This window comes from Dreissena polymorpha, chromosome 4 (assembly GCF_020536995.1).
Source record: "Dreissena polymorpha isolate Duluth1 chromosome 4, UMN_Dpol_1.0, whole genome shotgun sequence".
In the NCBI taxonomy this organism is placed as follows: domain Eukaryota; kingdom Metazoa; phylum Mollusca; class Bivalvia; order Myida; family Dreissenidae; genus Dreissena; species Dreissena polymorpha.
The window spans coordinates 83,835,873-83,854,169 of record NC_068358.1 but is presented as its reverse complement, the minus strand read 5'-3'; the positions used below and the strand labels follow the sequence as shown (position 1 = coordinate 83,854,169).

The 18,297-nt window shown below is 34.8% G+C and overlaps 1 protein-coding gene across 1 annotated transcript in view; it reads right to left on the bottom strand.

Annotated features, from left to right (window-relative positions):
* The window catches only part of LOC127877929 (probable ATP-dependent RNA helicase DHX34), a 37,076-nt gene extending 24,621 nt beyond the window's left edge, over positions 1 to 12,455 (bottom strand). Inside the window, exons 1-5 of the mRNA XM_052424253.1 lie at positions 12,071 to 12,455; positions 9,107 to 9,189; positions 6,760 to 6,885; positions 4,501 to 4,592; positions 2,483 to 2,620 (exon numbers count right to left, since the gene is read on the bottom strand). Coding sequence (XP_052280213.1) covers positions 2,483 to 2,620; positions 4,501 to 4,592; positions 6,760 to 6,885; positions 9,107 to 9,189; positions 12,071 to 12,291 — 660 coding nt within the window. The 5' untranslated portion in view covers positions 12,292 to 12,455. The remainder of the gene's footprint in view (positions 1 to 2,482; positions 2,621 to 4,500; positions 4,593 to 6,759; positions 6,886 to 9,106; positions 9,190 to 12,070) is intronic.
* Between the last annotated feature and the right edge of the window lie 5,842 nt (positions 12,456 to 18,297).

Genomic DNA, 18,297 nt, shown 5'->3' with positions numbered 1-18,297 from the left:
CGACCTAGCCTCAGAGGGTATTCAGCCAACCGCCATCAAACGGATGGGGCGTTGGTCATCGGGTGCGTATAACGCGTATATTCAATAGATTTCCGGAGTATTCCTTGAGAGCAAGTCTTCTATTTTTTTCAGATATATGGGTAATCGATGACTCGATCCCGTATTGGGCCAGTTTTCGCGCCTTACAGACAGGCAAGAGCGACCTGAGAACCCCCGGCGACAAACAAATCGGTTGGTGGGGCATGCGCGGAATGACGTGGGCGCAGTTCCGGCATGCAGTCGAGTCGAACGTGCTGTTAAATAAAGCGCCGGACATTCTTTTTATAAACCTAGGGGGTTACAATCTTGCAAACACGTCAGTGATTTAATTAAAGAACACCATTAAAAGAGAATTGAACTTCCTTGGGCCACCCTACCAGATTCCGTGCTTGCGTGGATTGACATTTTACCTCTACTCACTTGGAACAGCGCTGGTGTTTCTGACCAGGTGATCAACATGAAGCGAAAGCGCATCAATCTCTGCGGTAGGCTGCGCGGGAAATAGTTTACCAAGCACGAAATAGTGTCGGTGCCGATCGATTCCGCGACGCCAGGTTTTTTTCGGAGATGGTGTGCATCTGTCGTATGTTGGCCTCGAATAGTATTTGGATTGCATTCGCGACGTCATCTTAAAGTTCTGCTAAAGGGCTAATCCAGAATTTGTGGGGGATAAATTTGTGAAATTTATTGTGGTGGAAAATTCTGTTTGCTGGGGGTCGGATGGGCATGCGCATTTATTCTGAAACATTTATCTGAATGAACTCTGTGACTACTTGCGTAGTTTATCATCCTTGTCCTTTTGAGTAATTCCAAGTTATTAAAGTTTAAGCTTAATAAATAGTAGCAATACTGTAGGGGAAAATGTTTAGGTGTCAAATCGCTGGTTGAGTGATAAGCTGTATTTTAATGTCCGTTTAAGTATGTAAAAAGGTACAAGTAATATTATCGCAAGTGTGGCGATAAAAGTGTGATCACAAATGTAGTGATCATGTAAAAGTATTACCCCAAGTGCAAAAAAAGTGTGATCACAAGTGTAGTGATCAATGTCCGATTAAGTATGTAAAAGGTACAAGTAAAAGTATTATCGCAAGTGTGGCGATAAAAGTGTGATCACAAGTGTAGTGATCAAGTAAAAGCATTTTCGCAAGTGCAAAAAAGTGTGATCACGAGTGTAGTGATCAAGTAAAATTATTAGTGTGTCATAAAAAGTGTCATGTAAAAGTGTGATATCGCAAGTGTAGCGATTATCATGTAAAAGTGTGATCCAATGGTCAAGCGATTTGTAGAACTAGGTTTAGCCCAGCAAAGTACAATGTATATGGTTCTTCCTAGTTCGGTCGCTTGATGAGCAATAGCATTTTTTATTTGGGGCACGCGGTGTTGCTACTATAACGGTGTTACTTCACGTTTTGTAATTTTAAAGTGTGCTCATCCACCTCTGGTAGGCATATTTTCAAAGTAGCACGAGTGAGAAGCAGATCTTTCAGGGCTCGTGGTTACCACCGGCTGTTTTTTCTTTGTGTAACGCTGCGGCCTTTTATATCCCACTTTTTACTCGTATAATATATTAAAGAGATCTGTTAGTGAATACTTTTTGCATTCTATTACATTTTTTGTGATGTTTATTGGGAGGCAAAATATATTGGAATCGGGTCATTAAACTAGTTAATTGGAGTAATGTGTTGTTTTATCTTTGCAGTCGTAAAATAAATCAACTACTAAATAAGGGCCACATAAGCCAGTAATGCGAAAAATACTTATTCAGTAATAAGTGTCTAAAGCCAAAGAGCAATGAATAAATACATAAGGAGATAACTCACAGACTACTACAGATAGCTACAGAAATATTTCTAAATTTAAGCAGTGATTGTTACTTTATAAAGTTATCAAAACTTATAATTAATAAATATACAGATATTTGGAAGAATGGCCCCACCTATTTGAGACATAGTGCGGAACATATTTAGTAAATTTGGTACATAATTTTTATTGGATTACTTCTTTAACATCTTACTTGTCATTTTTGGCAAGAATGGTGTCAATGCTTTTAAAAGTTTTAAATTAGAGAAAACAAGACATGTGTTTGTCAGAAACACAATGCCCCCTATTGCGTGGCTTTGAAATAAAATTTCAATATATCATTTGGCAGGTTTAGAAATTATCTCCCTTTTAAAGCTTATTACTTCCCTTTGATTGTATTTTTTTACTTTTGACCTTGAAGGATGACCTTGACCTTACACCACTCAAAATGTGCAACTTCATTAGATACACACGCATGCCAAATATCATTTTGCTATATTCAATATTGCAAAAGTTATGGCCAATGTTAAAGTTTTCGGATGGACACACAGACAGGCAGACAGACAGACAAACAGACTGACAGTTCAACTGCTATATGCCACCCTACCGGGGACATAAAAATAACCTCTCAGCCCAGGTGTACCTGTGTAGATTTTCCGCAGCCAGTGTCCCCAGCTATGATGACCACCTGGTGCTCTCGGACAGTGTCCACTATGTGCTGCCTGTACTGGTAGATGGGGAGGTTCTCCTGGTCAGTCTTCACCTTCTTCAGCTTGGCAAGCTGCAAGGAATAATGATTCATCTTCACAATTTCTAGGGAAAGAAAATGCAACAAAGAACTTAAGGTGAATGGATGAATGTGATGCAGTTGACTGTTGCATTGCAATTACAAAGAAGAACCATATGTTTAACAGTTAACTGTAATTATATTATGTAAGGTAAATAACAATTATTATAACATAAAACACATTTAAACAATAAGTATAAAGTACAAAAATGGTAACACATATTATAATATACTGTATTAGTGGTAAAGTTAGCAAAGTGAAAATATTTGCGAATTTCGCGAACACAATAAATTTGCTTTATTTTCTGCCAGCCAAAATTGCGCCGCCATAGAGGTACAAATTTACGGTTACACCGGGTAAAGATAATTACAATATATCATTGTGTAAGAAATTTAATCTTGACACTGGTTTAAGATAAAAAAATACTTTGTTAACGATAATACTTAATTACGATTATACGATTTGGAGAAATATATATAAACACGTTTTATAAACAAAATGTTTATTTTTATGTTTGATTAAATATTTACATACTGCTTAGTTACGAAATTCCTGAAAGACACACAATTTCACAAATATACTGAGCGTACAAAGCATACAAAGACACACAATTTCACAAATATACTGAGCGTACAAAGCATACAAAGACACACAATTTCACAAATATACTGAGCGTACAAAGCAAACAAAGACACACAATTTCACAAATATACTGAGCGTTCAAAGCATACAAAGACATCAAATATTGCCAAAGCTGTTTGGTTACATCTAAAAATAAATGACTGAACAAATAAACTGATTTGTTTTGATGTAACAAACAGTTGTTTAGGTATCACATATCGATCAATACAGTAGCCCCGGTAGGACATATGCTTTCACACCTTATCGCTTAATTACAATAGGATTATTGTTATCGGAGAAAAGGCATTGTTAATAGTTTTTCCCCATAAATCACTGAAGCACGGTAATGTATTGTCATTCAGAATAAAGTTATCAACATCAGTATAAATTGCAATTTTTACAACTTGAAATATTTTTATGCCCTTTTGATATGGGTGATTCGCTTACATTTCCGCATGCTAAATGCCTGTTATTTTGAATTCGCTAACTTTTAGACACGCGGAAATATTCACATACCGGTATTCACTTATACAGTATATACATTTGAAATGAGTTTCAATATAATATATGGAAAATCTTATCAACATGATACATGTAGTACCTCAGTCACTGACTGGTCACAATTTATGGATAGTTGTATTTTTTATTATGTCAGATGGTTCAAACTCATGAAGCTTTACAATTCTTCACTTATCACAGGAATTGATGATATTTAAAGCTAAATATAGGGCTCGACATATTGCTCTTCCTTTATTATCTTAATATTAAGGCTTGTTAGGCAAAACGGCTTTTGTCAATATCTGCTTAGTCAGTGGACAATCATGACTGAGAGATTTGGTACCTCAAACTTGTCCCTTCCTGTTGGTTACAATTTAGAATGATACAGTGGTTTCTTTCCATCACAAATCTCATCATATGAGCTTCATCATGAGACCGAAAAAGTTGCATGACTTTGACGGCAAGCGAAGCTTCTGACTAGACTGCGTGACTGGCCGTATATGGCATAAGATCATTTTCAAATGACACAGATCATACATTACATGGTGCTACTTTGCTCATACTTTGCTCTAAGTGCTTGCCATTTTCATCTTTCCCTGTCCCCACCTTGGTGGCATCATCGGCTAGTTTATTAATTCATCACAATAAAGAGGTGATGCCAGTGATTAACAGTCATGTTTAAATGTCACAGAGTTTCTGCTATTTGTTTTCATGGGCTACAATTAGTCTTACAGACAATGGCTGTTGGACTGACCTTCTGCTTCTGTTGGAAGTCCGTGTAGTGAAGCATGATGGCCTTGAACTCTTTCACCTTGTCCTTGGTGATAGCCTCATCAATGTCGGCATCTGACAAAACAGTCATCAGGGAGTCACAAGTCTCTACTTTAGATGCTAATTAGTTTCTATCATATAAATTTTACTATTCCCATTATCTGGTGAATCTTAATATTTGTGTTTTACACATTTTACTTGCATAACAATACATTAAATACATGTCAATCTTGTTGGTGATTACTTTATCAATTCTATTACATTTGTGTGAATTTTATGAGTGGCAAAATATATTGGATTGGTATCATTAAACTAGTAAACAGAAGCTGTTGTTTAATTGATGCAGTAGTAAAATGATTATGGTCCATTTTAATATGCTGTTCAAATAACTTTAACAATGAAAGTTAAATTGTTTGTGCTCTTACATTTTTCAAAAGATAAAATTAAAATAAGTGGATTATGATGGCCCTGAAGCTCTTAAATGAGTTCATGATGAAGTAATTGTCAAATATAAAGAAGTGAAACTCCAGCTGCTGGAGCAGTATTGCATTCTCATTATAAACAATTAGTTAGACAAAAGACATGAACTGGTGACCCCACTTGACTTAGATTCAAACATAGTCTTGATATTGTAAATAAATAAATAAATAAATAAATAAATAATATATATATATATACAGAGCTCCAGATTAAGGATTTAGTGCAAAGGGTATTTCACCCCCTGATATTATTGTTAAAGCGTATTTTAATCCTTTGTTTCATCCATAAAGGGTATTTAGGAATATTTAGGGTATTTTCCATTTCCGTAGAAAACTGACAAAGTAAATGGTGGCTTAAAACTTCCCTTTTTGATCCACAAACATGATGGGCCGCAATTTTAATGCAAGCGTATTTTGATTGACTTACTTTTGATTCAAAGGTTAACTTACACTAAAAACTCAACTGGATTATTGGTTTAACCAGTTACGCACTTTAATCGATTTAAAATACGTACCAAGATTTGTATTGCGTTTTGTAACGTAATCAGCCAATTTTTAATGTTTTTTTTTGTTTTTTTCAATGCGTAAATACGCAGATACGCCTCTTATCTGGAGCTCTGTATATATATATATATATATATATATATATATGAATACAAGGTCAATATAAAAAACGGGGTCTGTATATAACCCCACGTTCTAGGCACCTTTAATTACTATGAGGGGGGTGTAGGGGAGGAAATGCAATCAAATGTCACAATAAGGTCTTAAATCGAAAACCACAATCACGTCTATGTTCGTGTTTATATCGGATAAAAAAAGGATATGGAGATTTGTGTTTTTAAAGTGGGAACCCCATGACAGATTTCTAAATCGGAGACCCGGTAACTAGCCGTATGTGTAAATATATAATATATATATATATTCACAATTATCGCAATATAAATCAGAGACCTGGTAACTGGCCGTATCTGTGAATATATTCATATATATGGCCAGTTACTGGGTCTCTGATATATATATATATATATATATATATATATATATATATATAGATATATATATATATATATATATATATATATATACATATGTATATATATATATATATATATATATATATATATATATATATATATATATATATATATATATATATATATATATATATATATATATATACATATATATATATAGATAACATGTTTTGTTAAAGATTTGACCTGATTACCTAGTTTTTGGACAAAAATTACCCAGATTCCAAACTTGCCTATATATTTCAATCAGCATATTCTAACTTAGTTTCATTACAACAAAAAAGGTGACCTCTTAGAGTGGTAATAAGGTTTTTCTAAGATTTCACCTGGTGACCTAGCTTGAGGGTCATACATGACCCAGATTCAAAGCATGCCAATATTTTGTTTAGATAAACATTCTGACAAAGTTTCATTAATATTGGGTGGAAAATGAGGCTCTAGAGTGGTAATAAGCTAAAAGTTAAGTTGATGAAGACTTACCACAATCCATATTTATTAAATATTAAATATCAAAGCTATGAAGGAAGCATAATTGATGTTATACAAAACATACAATTTTGGGTTAACCTTGCAAAGACTGAAGACAAAAAATTTAAGGGACAGGCCAATTGCTGCATGCAACCATGAATCTGTTGATGCTTGGGGCATAAACATGGTCATGGAATTTGCAATCTGTACCCACCCTGTTCATATGTAGATGGGTAAACTAAACACCAGATAGCTAACCTGCCAGTCTTCCTTTTTTGAGGAAATCTTCAACATCCCTGTTCACTAATGTCACATTAATCCTGTATCGCTTGTCATAGTGGCCTGGAATCCCAAGCTTGCTTTCTTTCTGACCACCATCTGCATCTAGTATGATTGCTTTCAGTTAAAGACTCTTATGCAAATAGCTAAATCATTAGTACATGCAGTTTTTTTTTAACCATTTTGGGAATTTGGTCGGATCCCTTTTGTTTGGAAAAAATCACTGTTTTTTACTTAAATTGGAAGATTAGTGTTGTTGTTGTTCTGCTTACAAATTCTTCAAAATTGACAATAAAAGTGTTTTCAATAGTATATTTACAAAAGTTCAACATATAGAGCTGAAAGGAACATAAATTTAATGTTGAGATCAACATTTTTTTATTTTTTTAAAACCTTTAATTGGAAATATTAAGGTCCCATTCGGGAAACATATATACTGTTTTCCATCGCGAATGGGACCAAATACCAAATTTGAACCAAAAACAAGAGATGTGTTTGTCAGAAACACAATGCCCCCTATTGCGCCGCTTCGAATTTTTATATTATTTTTTTTACCTTTGACCTTGAAGGATGACCTTGACCTTAAATTTCCACCACTCAAATTGTGCAGCTTCATGAGATACACATGCATGCCAAATATCAAGTTGCTATCTTCAATACTGAAAAAGTTGTGGCCAATGTTAAAGTTTTCGGACGGACAGACGACATATATTTGACATTTGACCTTGACCTTCACCTTTCACCACTCAAAATGTGCAGCTCTGTGAGATGCACATGCAAGCCAAATATCAAGTTGCTATCTTCAATATTGAAAAAGTTATGGCCAATGTTAAAGTTTTCGGACGGACAGACGCCATATATTTGACATTTGACCTTGAAGGATGACCTTGACCTTCGCCTTTCACCACTCAAAATGTTCAGCTCCATGAGATACATATGCATGCCAAATATCAAGTTGCTATCTTTAATAGTGCAAAAGTTATGACCAATGTTTAAGTTTTTGGACAGATGGACAGATGCCATATATTAGACATTTGACCTTGAAGGATGACCTTGACCTTCACCTTTCACCACTCAAAATGTGCAGCTCCGTGAGATGCACATGCATCCCAAATATCAAGTTGCTATCTTTAATTTTGAAAAAGTAATAGCCAATGTTAAAGTTTTCGGACGGACAGACGCCATATATTTGACATTTGACCTTGAAGGATGATCTTGACCTTCACCTTTCACAACTCAAAATGTTCAGCTCCATGAGATACACATGCATGCCAAATATCAAGTTGCTATCTTCAATAGTGCAAAAGTTATGGCCAATGTTAAAGTTTTCGGACGGATGGACAGACGCCATATATTAGACATTTGACCTTGAAGGATGCCCTTGACCTCCACCTTTCACAACTCAAAATGTGCAGCTTCGTGAGATGCACATGCATGCCAAATATCAAGTTGCTATCTTCAATATTGAAAAAGGTATGGCCATTAAAGTTTTCCGACGGACGGACAGACTGACATACACACAAACTGACATACTGACACACTGACGGACAGTTCAACTGCTATATGCCACCTTACCAGGAGCATAAAAATACACTGAAATGCAAACAATCTTTTTGCCAAATATTTTTTTTAATAAGGCTTTATTTTATTTTGAAAAGCACAAAGTCCAGCGCAAACTTTTTAATGCAAACATAAAGTTCTTTAAACACAATATCAATTAAAAATTAGTTTCAACCTATTTATTTTATGTTGATTGCATCGAAAGCCTCAGGCTTATTGAAACGCCCTTGAGTCCGTTTTCCTGGGCCTAGAACCAGTACTTGCCGTCTTTGGGGGAGATCTAATGATCGCTCCCAACGCTGTGGGGATCAAACCCATGACGTCCCGATCGCTAGGCAGATACCATATCCATTACGCCACGGCGACCCAACAAGGCTAAAAACACTAAATAAATGAGAAATTATTTTATGTTTTACACTGTTAAAAATACAGGTATAAAATTAACATTGAAGTCTACATGTACATGTACATTACAAAGAACTTTGAATTTAAGAGGTATTGAATTTTGGTACACAGCATAATATATTCAACAGAGAAAAATACGCTATAAACAGGTAATATATGGTAAAAAAGAAACTTGTATAAAACAAGGCTTAAAATGGTTTTGGAAAAGCTGTTTAAGCTCCAGTCTAATATGTCTTCCCATCACATATTAACACTTTGATTGAAAGAGGAAAGCTTTAATTATTTTTTAAACAACATTTTAATTAGTATTTGGTTAATAAAATTCCTTCATTTAATAAAATTATGTGGTTTCAATACTTACTGGCTGGTTTGCGCTTTTGTTTTTGCTGAAACTTCTCATATTTTTCAACAAACAGCCAGAAATCATCATATTCTTTGGTTCCCCTGTAATGAAAAAGAATCATATTGTTACCTGTTATGCAACAAGGTAAGATATTCAATGCTTTATTGTTTGTTTGATGCTAATTTTATTGCAAAACATTAACACGGCAAATCAACATACATCAACTTTAAGGATATGAGTTATGGACGTTTCGTGCCACTACCAGTTTGTGCCACTGACATTTGTGTTGAAAAGGGGTATACGTTTTGTCCCACTGATAATATATAGGCGGATAGGTGTGAATAATGCTGTATACATGTGTGAATGATGTTGGGGTGTATATTAATATAGTAAATTACAACAGTGTTAACCATTATAGTAATATATAGTAAAAATAAAATGATTTATTGTTAGTATAAAAATACGTGTGCACAGCTCATTTTGTTTAATAAATATAAAACATGAAGTGCCGTTATTTTTTATGCATCATGTGTATATACTATATACATAAATAATAATACATAAATAATAATATAACATGAATGAACAATAAAACAATTTATTCAATGAAGAACTTATTTATAAAATGAAGTTGGTCTTTTACTTTTAGAAAAAGCTTATGATTTACTATCCACTTACAAACTATCAATTAGGCTCTATTGGTCTTTGTCCGCTCGGGTACTACTTACTCTCCGAAAACAGCAGAGCTAAAAATTAACCGACAATCTAGCGTTTCAATTCCCGGGTATGTTTTAGTATATTTACCCGGGGTACATGTAACTATAATTAAGAGTACCCCGGGTACATGTAAGTAGTACCCGAGCCTGCAATGACCAATCCAGCATCCATTAGCGGTATGTGCCTTTAAGTAATTAGCAAACAATTAATTACCGACACGGGCCTTTAATGGCCAATTAGTAACCAATCAGAAAACGCCAGAAGTAACAGAGATTGAGGAGATCCACATGGATTTTACACCAGAGGTGCCAGAAATTCCGGAGGCCACAAATGAAAATTCTATATTGTCTGAACTATCGATGGAAATTATGTGTGTTGCATTGGAACCAGCGCGTGTACCGGAAGGTGGTGAACTAGGGCCTGGCCACTGTATATGAGGCAAAGGGCGACAAGTTCTTCTTCTTGAGGAAACTGATGTCCTTGCTGTATTTGCCTTGTGAATGTGAGCAAGTCTTGAAATCACAGAATAATTTTAAACTGAATAAATAATCTTGAAATAAAACAATGTTGTTTTTAGATTGAACAGATCTGATGTTACAATCAAAGGTGGGAAAGTTTCCCATTATGATTCACACCTATACGGTATTATTCACACCTATCCGCCTAAATAGGAGGTTTTTGTGTGACGTCACAAGAGGGGTTTTCCATTACTAAAAATAGATTTACCGTCAACTTCTTGATCGCGGCCAATTACATTGTATCAGAGTAAAGGTCGTTGGAAGACTTAATACTTACAATTTCACAAAACAAAACTATAAATACCCATATTCTTTTTTTAAGTAAGACTTTAATAAATGATATTTCAAAAATGATAAAACATATAATAATTTGAATATTATTATAAGTGGTGTGGAATCGATAGTGTTATTTTTCATCCACGATTGAAATTTAGTGTAAGGCCTTACTAAGGGGAGCATTGAATCAGTTATAAAACAAAGCTCTAAAATAGCTCAATACATTTCAATCTTGAAATGTAGTTTTAATTTTCTTTAACATTGAATGAATTTTCGTTTCATTTACGTTGAATGAAAATATTAATAAATTTAAGCATTCCAATTGATAAAAACACCTGCATATTTTGCAAATTGAACTGTCTTTGCATGTACATGTATATTGAAAACTCTTTTGTAGTGATAATGAGCGATACAAGTCTAGCATTTTATTATACCATAAATCTACACATTTAATTTATTTTACGCAAGTATTTTATATCCGTATAATGACCAAACGCGATTGCTTGTTTTCATGATGATGTTTCGAACACTGCAGTAACGCACGATCTTTACACATTATAGCAGAGTTTACATTTGCAGGTACCCGTTAAATACGTTAATTGTGTAGCAGTAAATTTGTAAAATAATTTAAATGTATAGTGATTAAACACTTAATTGTTATGTTTAAACTGGCTAATATATATACTTAATAGTTCCAAGCTGTTAATCCATTTCGGACAAATGTCTTTTTTTTTAATATGTTCAAATATTTTATTAAAGCAACTGTTAAGTTTTTGACTTAATATTCCAAGAGATGACATGGAGGTATCATAAATTGTGTTTAATGACCAGACATATGTGGTTTATGCAGAGACCCCATACAGAGTCATACAAGTATATGTCCCTGGGTTTATTACACACTGTTTTCTTAGTAATTGTCTGGACAGTATCCGATCATATCGAGATAATCGGTTTGCGATAAACAAAGGGGCAATTAAACACTGGGTTAAAAATGTTGAAACAAAGAGTGTAAAAACTGGTGTGAACAATTAAATAAAAGCATAAACCTTTATCAAGAGGATTTAGTTAACCTGTAACAAGGTAAGTTTTTACAGACAAATAGGTTCAATCAGTTTCTATATGTTGATTACATAAATTCAATCAATTTGTTGTTTGTTTTCGTCATTATTTGTGTTCGTTTATTGGATTCAATTTAATCTGAAAAAATTTCAAGTTCTGAGCATTTTTTGTTCTTCAAAAGGGTCGCGAATATGATTGTAAACTTATCACGATGCGGTTCATCACATACAAACAATAGCAGAATGGCCGTAGTTTTGACAGCCACAATTTGAGCATGCGCAAACGTGACGTCATTATCGGAATCCCCAAAACCTCCTATATTATCAGTGTCACGAAACGTCCATCACCCGAGCCCAAGGATATTTTCTTAGTCTTACCCACAAGGCCACATATTTTTTTAATCAATACGCACCTTCTTATGAAATCCTGGTCCCGAAAGAATATTTTATTCAAAGATTGTTTGTACTTCAGAAAACTAAACTCTCCTGTGGAACAACCATCTCGTTTGTCATCATCTTCCAAATTGTCTCTATAATACTGTCTGCTGTTAGTGTCATCCGAGCGTTCCTTAGATCGAGATGTTTTTCTTTTTCTGTCATTCTTACCGCGTTCGTAACGATCATATTTACTCATTTCTAGACATGTGTTCCACACGGACTATCCATTTAAAATGAAGAAATGATGTCACAAACAAATCATTTGGTAAAAAAGTTGTGAACTTAAAAGTAAATCCGCAACTGAGACTATCCGAATCGACGATTTACAGACGTTTGTCAGCAAGGTTACAAACAAGTAATACGCATAGGAGGTTACGCATGCGCAATTAATTTCCTTCTATATTACATATAAAATAGTTGAAGTTCGATATCAATTTTTACCATGATCAAGCGCATACCCACTATATCATCATACATTATTGGAAAGATAAATGCATAATCTTTTGAAAAAATGCATGTCATTAAATTCTATACGTGCTAACTCAAAACATTTACCTTAGAATAGGCAAACCGGTTTTGACAGCTGTGCAGACAACCATTTTGGGCTCAAATGTATGACCTACTCTCAAAGCCGGGAACCATCAACACAAAAAAGTAGAGCACAAAAATGGCTTATTTTCTTATTGCTTACAAATATACCTTCAAGTTGATACCAAAACTAACCATTTGCAATGTATTTTACAAATCCTAGGCAGCATGCACTCAACAATGTGTGCTAAGTATCAAACCGGTTTGGGGTTATGTGACCCATTACAAAAACCCTTCCAAGAGCACAACTCGTCATACTAACCTCTATAAAGTTAGCAACAGTTATCCTCCTTGATATAACTTCATACTTCTGACAACGATATGTAAACGAGTTAGGCATAAAGCGCACGATATGTTGCGCAAACTCAGATATCATTTTCAAATTACAATGTTTGTATAGGTCTCTGCCTCGATTGCGGAATTTCATTTCACGATATGCATTTCACAGCAGTCATAGTATTATAAAAATGAGACGCGAATTAAATGATACATTCTGTATGTACTATATTCGCTGTTCAGAGCTTGAAATAAAATATTGCCATAAATAGAAAACAACGTCTGAATATTGTCGGTAAATAGCTATACATAGCTAATGTTTATATTTCCATATATGCACCGACTTAAAATAAAAATTGAATTGAATTGAAAGCCTTACCACCCTGGAAGTGCTATCAGGAAGTGTGAGGCGTCTGACTGGAAACCGGTATGGTCTGGACCTGGTTGTATAACCGCCGATTTATACAAATGGGTGCTCACGAAAGGACCACTTATGTGTAGTATTTTTTCAACCGAAATTAAAGACAATCTTCAAACCTATTGCAAATGTTTTGCTTTAACCAACATCGACCAAAACTATCACGAATAAGTCCTTTCATACAGTTGTAGCGTTTGCAACTTGATCAACCTCATAAAAAAGTTACATTGAGATATTTTGTTTATTACATGACCGGATGCTCATATCATCAGATGAAGTGGAAACCCTGTATATTACCCATACGTTATTTTAAAATAGCGATGCCCGAATTTGTGCGAATTATAAAAAAGCGACTTTAAAGGCCATCCGTAATTCACTGTACCTAAACTTACTTATCACCTCTAGCTTATAAAATAGGATAGATCGTCATCAGATACCCACGACCAATTCCGCGACTAATTCATTCCGTTACTCTCCAGCATTAATGGAGACAAACGGAATGGAACGAACGTGAGTATCCGACGATGGGGATAGCTGGAACATCAAGTGAGTCGCGTCATGCGAACATTGGTCTTATCACATATGCGGTCATCGTCGCTCCATACCAGCCTTCGCATCCGCCGTGTCTGGTCAGTAGATACCCGCGGTGTCTGGTCAGTAGATACCCGCTGTGTCTGGTCAGAAGATACCCGCTGTGTCTGGTCAGTAGATACCCGCTGTGTCTGGCCAGTAGATACCCCACTGTGTCTGGTCAGTAGATACCCGCTGTGTCTGGTCAGTAGATACCCGCTGTGTCTGGTCAGTAGATACCCGCTGTGTCTGGTCAGTAGATACCCGCTGTGTCTGGTCAGTAGATACCCGCTGTGTCTGGTCAGTAGATACCCGCTGTGTCTGGTCAGTAGATACCCGCTGTGTCTGGTCAGTTGATACCCGCTGTGTCTGGTCAGTAGATACCCGCTGTGTCTGGTCAGTAGATACCCTGCGATTGCGCATGTTGGTACATGGAGCTACGGCGCCCGCATATGGCAATATACCCATTTTCGCATGCCTCGGCTCATTTATAACACTCCAAGCCATTTTAAAATACAACAAAACCAGGAATCGCTAATCCACATAGCGCACTCACGGGATTCCGCGTCTTTCTGTTTTATGTGTTTGCGATGAGAGCAATTTACTATTCCAGTATACGTCTTAAATATCGTTATTATTATAGTTAGAGAGATGGATTAAACATGCCGTACAATAATTCATACAACAACAATTTTATTTGGCCTTTGTGGCTTATATACCTTAGCGTCATGTAATGAACTTGCGTGCTATATTTCTAATAAAAATAGTTTGCATAATAATTTCCAATACAAGCATATATCACTATTCGTTTACAGGGTACTTGTGGTCTGTCTGTATAATGAAGGAATGTCTATTAAATCACAAATTCACAAGTTGAAATCCATACAATTAAAAATATCGTAATTACGGTAATTATGCGGTAATTTGAGTACTCCACATTGCTATTCTTTTAAAACAATTTATCCAATAGAGACAAAAATAAAAGACATATGTTACCCAGACGCACTTGTATTATGCATTAATAATCATATTTGATATAATTAGATTGCACATTCATTAAGCTGGCTATAAAGTGGTTATTTAATGCACTCGTGTGAAACGATAAGCTAATAAGTTATTTATATTTATTTAAATTAGCGCTAAGCCATGCTATGACAATTTTTATGTAATTGAACCCCGTTTTTGATTACGTGGTGCATGCGTTGATAAATAAAATATTAATGTTTAGCATTATCAGCAACTACCATACATAACAATAATAAACAAACGTTTGAGTGCAAGGTTAAAAAGACGTTCTGCACGTTGTTTCTTATAATATACTATTAAATTCTACATGTGCTGATATACATAATTATACATCTACAAACTTAACGTATAAATAATCAGAAACATACACTGTGTAAACGATCAAACATATAATAATAATGTTTTATATAAGGATTCTTGTATTTAATGTGTCCAGTACAATAATACGTATGTTTATATGTATATTAAAATATTACTATGATATAAATTAATTGGTCACTTATCATATTTATATTAAAAGGCCAAACGGCGAGAGAGTTTCAAACCTTTATAGTAAACATATACACTAGCTGATGATGGTAGTTGCACGATTTGGTATGTTGAGTTTTTTGGTCTGCTCCAAACCATTAACTTAGTGTTTTTTAAATGAATTTGATTACTTTGAGAAAAAGTGTTATCAAAGCAATGAGTACAGTCTCTTTGTGTGCGCTATTTGTCAGCTAGCATTCCCTTGAACTCAAGAACAAATGGAACACACGATACTGGAAGATAACTCGACATTAATCAGACTAATGCGAAATCGGTAACTTAATGTCATCGTTCGATTGTTTCAAACACCTGAGAATTATGTATTGGTCACACGATGTGTGATTAAAGCGTAATTCCATAGCAGTTGTTATTTACCACTCAACTATTTTTGCAATTTACAACGTTGTGGAACAAAAAGGCCTTTAAACAAGGCATATACATGTTCGCAACAGTGTGTTTGCAGACGCGTTCATGTGGTACAACTGAACGCATATATGTTGCCATGATTTTATCGACGGCCTAAGTAAGGTTACTAGCTTGTTATAAGTCCATTAATTAAAATGCTCCCATGATGCGGACGATATGTATGCGGCATAATAGAAATGGTCCGTTTCAAGTACATAGAAGTCATTATCAAATTCCCTTTGATGTACCACATGATGTGTTATAAGTGTAAACAGGGTAACTGCATGGTCACGTAAGGTTCGAAAATAGATTCGAAGATTGCATATTCAGTTATTCAGCGTAATAATGAACGTTTGTCTGATATAACTAGTTATAAATTCAATTAAATCAAAATTATTGTAATTATTAACATATTTTTTACCTTAACCAAATTATAACACTCGATTCGTAAACATGCATGAATAAATACGATAGCCATGGGTGCGATTGTTTGCTCCGGACACTTGCGGATAGTTATACATACTCGTGTCATCATCTATAAATTTAAATTTCAAATTTACTAGATCGACACACACACAATCCCTGAACACTTCCATTAGTTCTTATATATAACGTCGTCTAGTCATTGCAATGTGTCATTTGATTGTTTACTGTGAACGCATTTTCTTCATAATTAGTCAAGATTTACTTATTTTTAATATAGCGTTATCATTTAAAGGAAACCATAATCGTTTTAGTGCATCTCATCTGGCAGCATATTTAATTGTGTTTGTTGTTTGAGACATAGCTTCGAGTGAAACAAGAGAAAACGGTAACAAATAAAATGTATTATCAATTCGACACTGTGAATAAAATATGTTAAACGACATCTTGCGAAAAAGAAATGAAAATAGTTAAGTGTTCCTTCGTCAATTAACGACAGATGTTTGATTATATTGAATTTGTCTTTCAATGCCAACAATAAACACTAAAGTTCGAGCGGTAGACAGCCGAAGAAAGCAAGAAAAGAGGAAAAAAGGCCACCTCACGATTGTTGGGACAGGACGCAATCAACAAAACCGTTTTGACCAACAATATAAATATATACAAGGGGTACAACTGTCAAAATTCCTGCACACCATCGTCTGAACATCAGCGATACATTAACTTCAAACCTAATTAACTACATAAATTAAACTGTCTAATAACCGCCAAGACAAGAAAATAACTATGTTTACTGAAGTCAACGTGTTGAAATCTTTGTTTAAAACGAATATTTCACGAAAAAAGTAAATTTTCACTCATACTCGGACACAGATGTGGAACTCCACCTTTATGCATATTGTTCCGTTATTGACAATTTACATGAAAGATGAGCACATTTTACTTTGTATGACAACCCTTAAACAATTGATAAATCAAAGTAGACATGCTTTAGTGATTGCATGTTACTTCATATGTGTAAAACATCATACATTTTACATTTGTTTACATTATATTTTTGTATGCGTATGCACTTTATCATGTTATTTAACGTGAAACGTGATTGTCTTGATATAAACTGTAGAGAAGGTTCTAACCAATTAAATCGCAAATTCGAAATATATGTAGAAAATTATCAAAAATGAAAGAATACAATTGTTGCTGTAAAATAAAGCAGTTTCTGTGAATTTAGGTAACGATAAAAAGATAGATGCAAGTTTTGTTCTTTTTAATGATTTCGCGTTGTTCATTATATAACAATAAATGCCATTTAAGTGAATAGCCAACCATGGGCTTAGTATTAGGTTTGGCGTTCAAAAAACGTGTAAAAACTCGTGTTTTACTTTAAATTGACTGTTCCAAGATGTTGACCCCCGTGCTGTTCACTTCATTGCTTTCATCAGTTGCCTTATGGTGTGGTAATCGGTCACTTGTCATAAAACAGATTTCTTTGCTTTTGAAATAGCGAAATGTTTTTATTAGAACTATAGTTTTCTATTGATATACATGTAAATGCATGTTGTCCCAAAAATGCATGCAAGTACACTATTTAACTGCTATTATCCCCACGCTTTTCGGAGAAAAAGTGGGGATATTGTGGTTATCTCCGTCTTCCGTCCGTCCGTCCTGGCCACTATCTCATCCTACACTATAAGCACTAGAACCTTGAAACTTACACACATGGTGGCTATGAGCATATGTGCGACCCTGCACTATTTGGAATTTTGATCTGACACATGGGTCAAAAGTTATGGTGGTTGGGGTGGGGCCGGGTCAGAGATTTTTACTCATTTTATGCCCCCGGTATGGTGCATTGGCCATATCTTTTGCTATATTGAAGATAGCAACTTGATATTTGGCATGCATGTGTATCTCATGGAGCTGCACATTTTGAGTGGCGAAATGTCAAGGTCATCCTTCAAGGTCGAA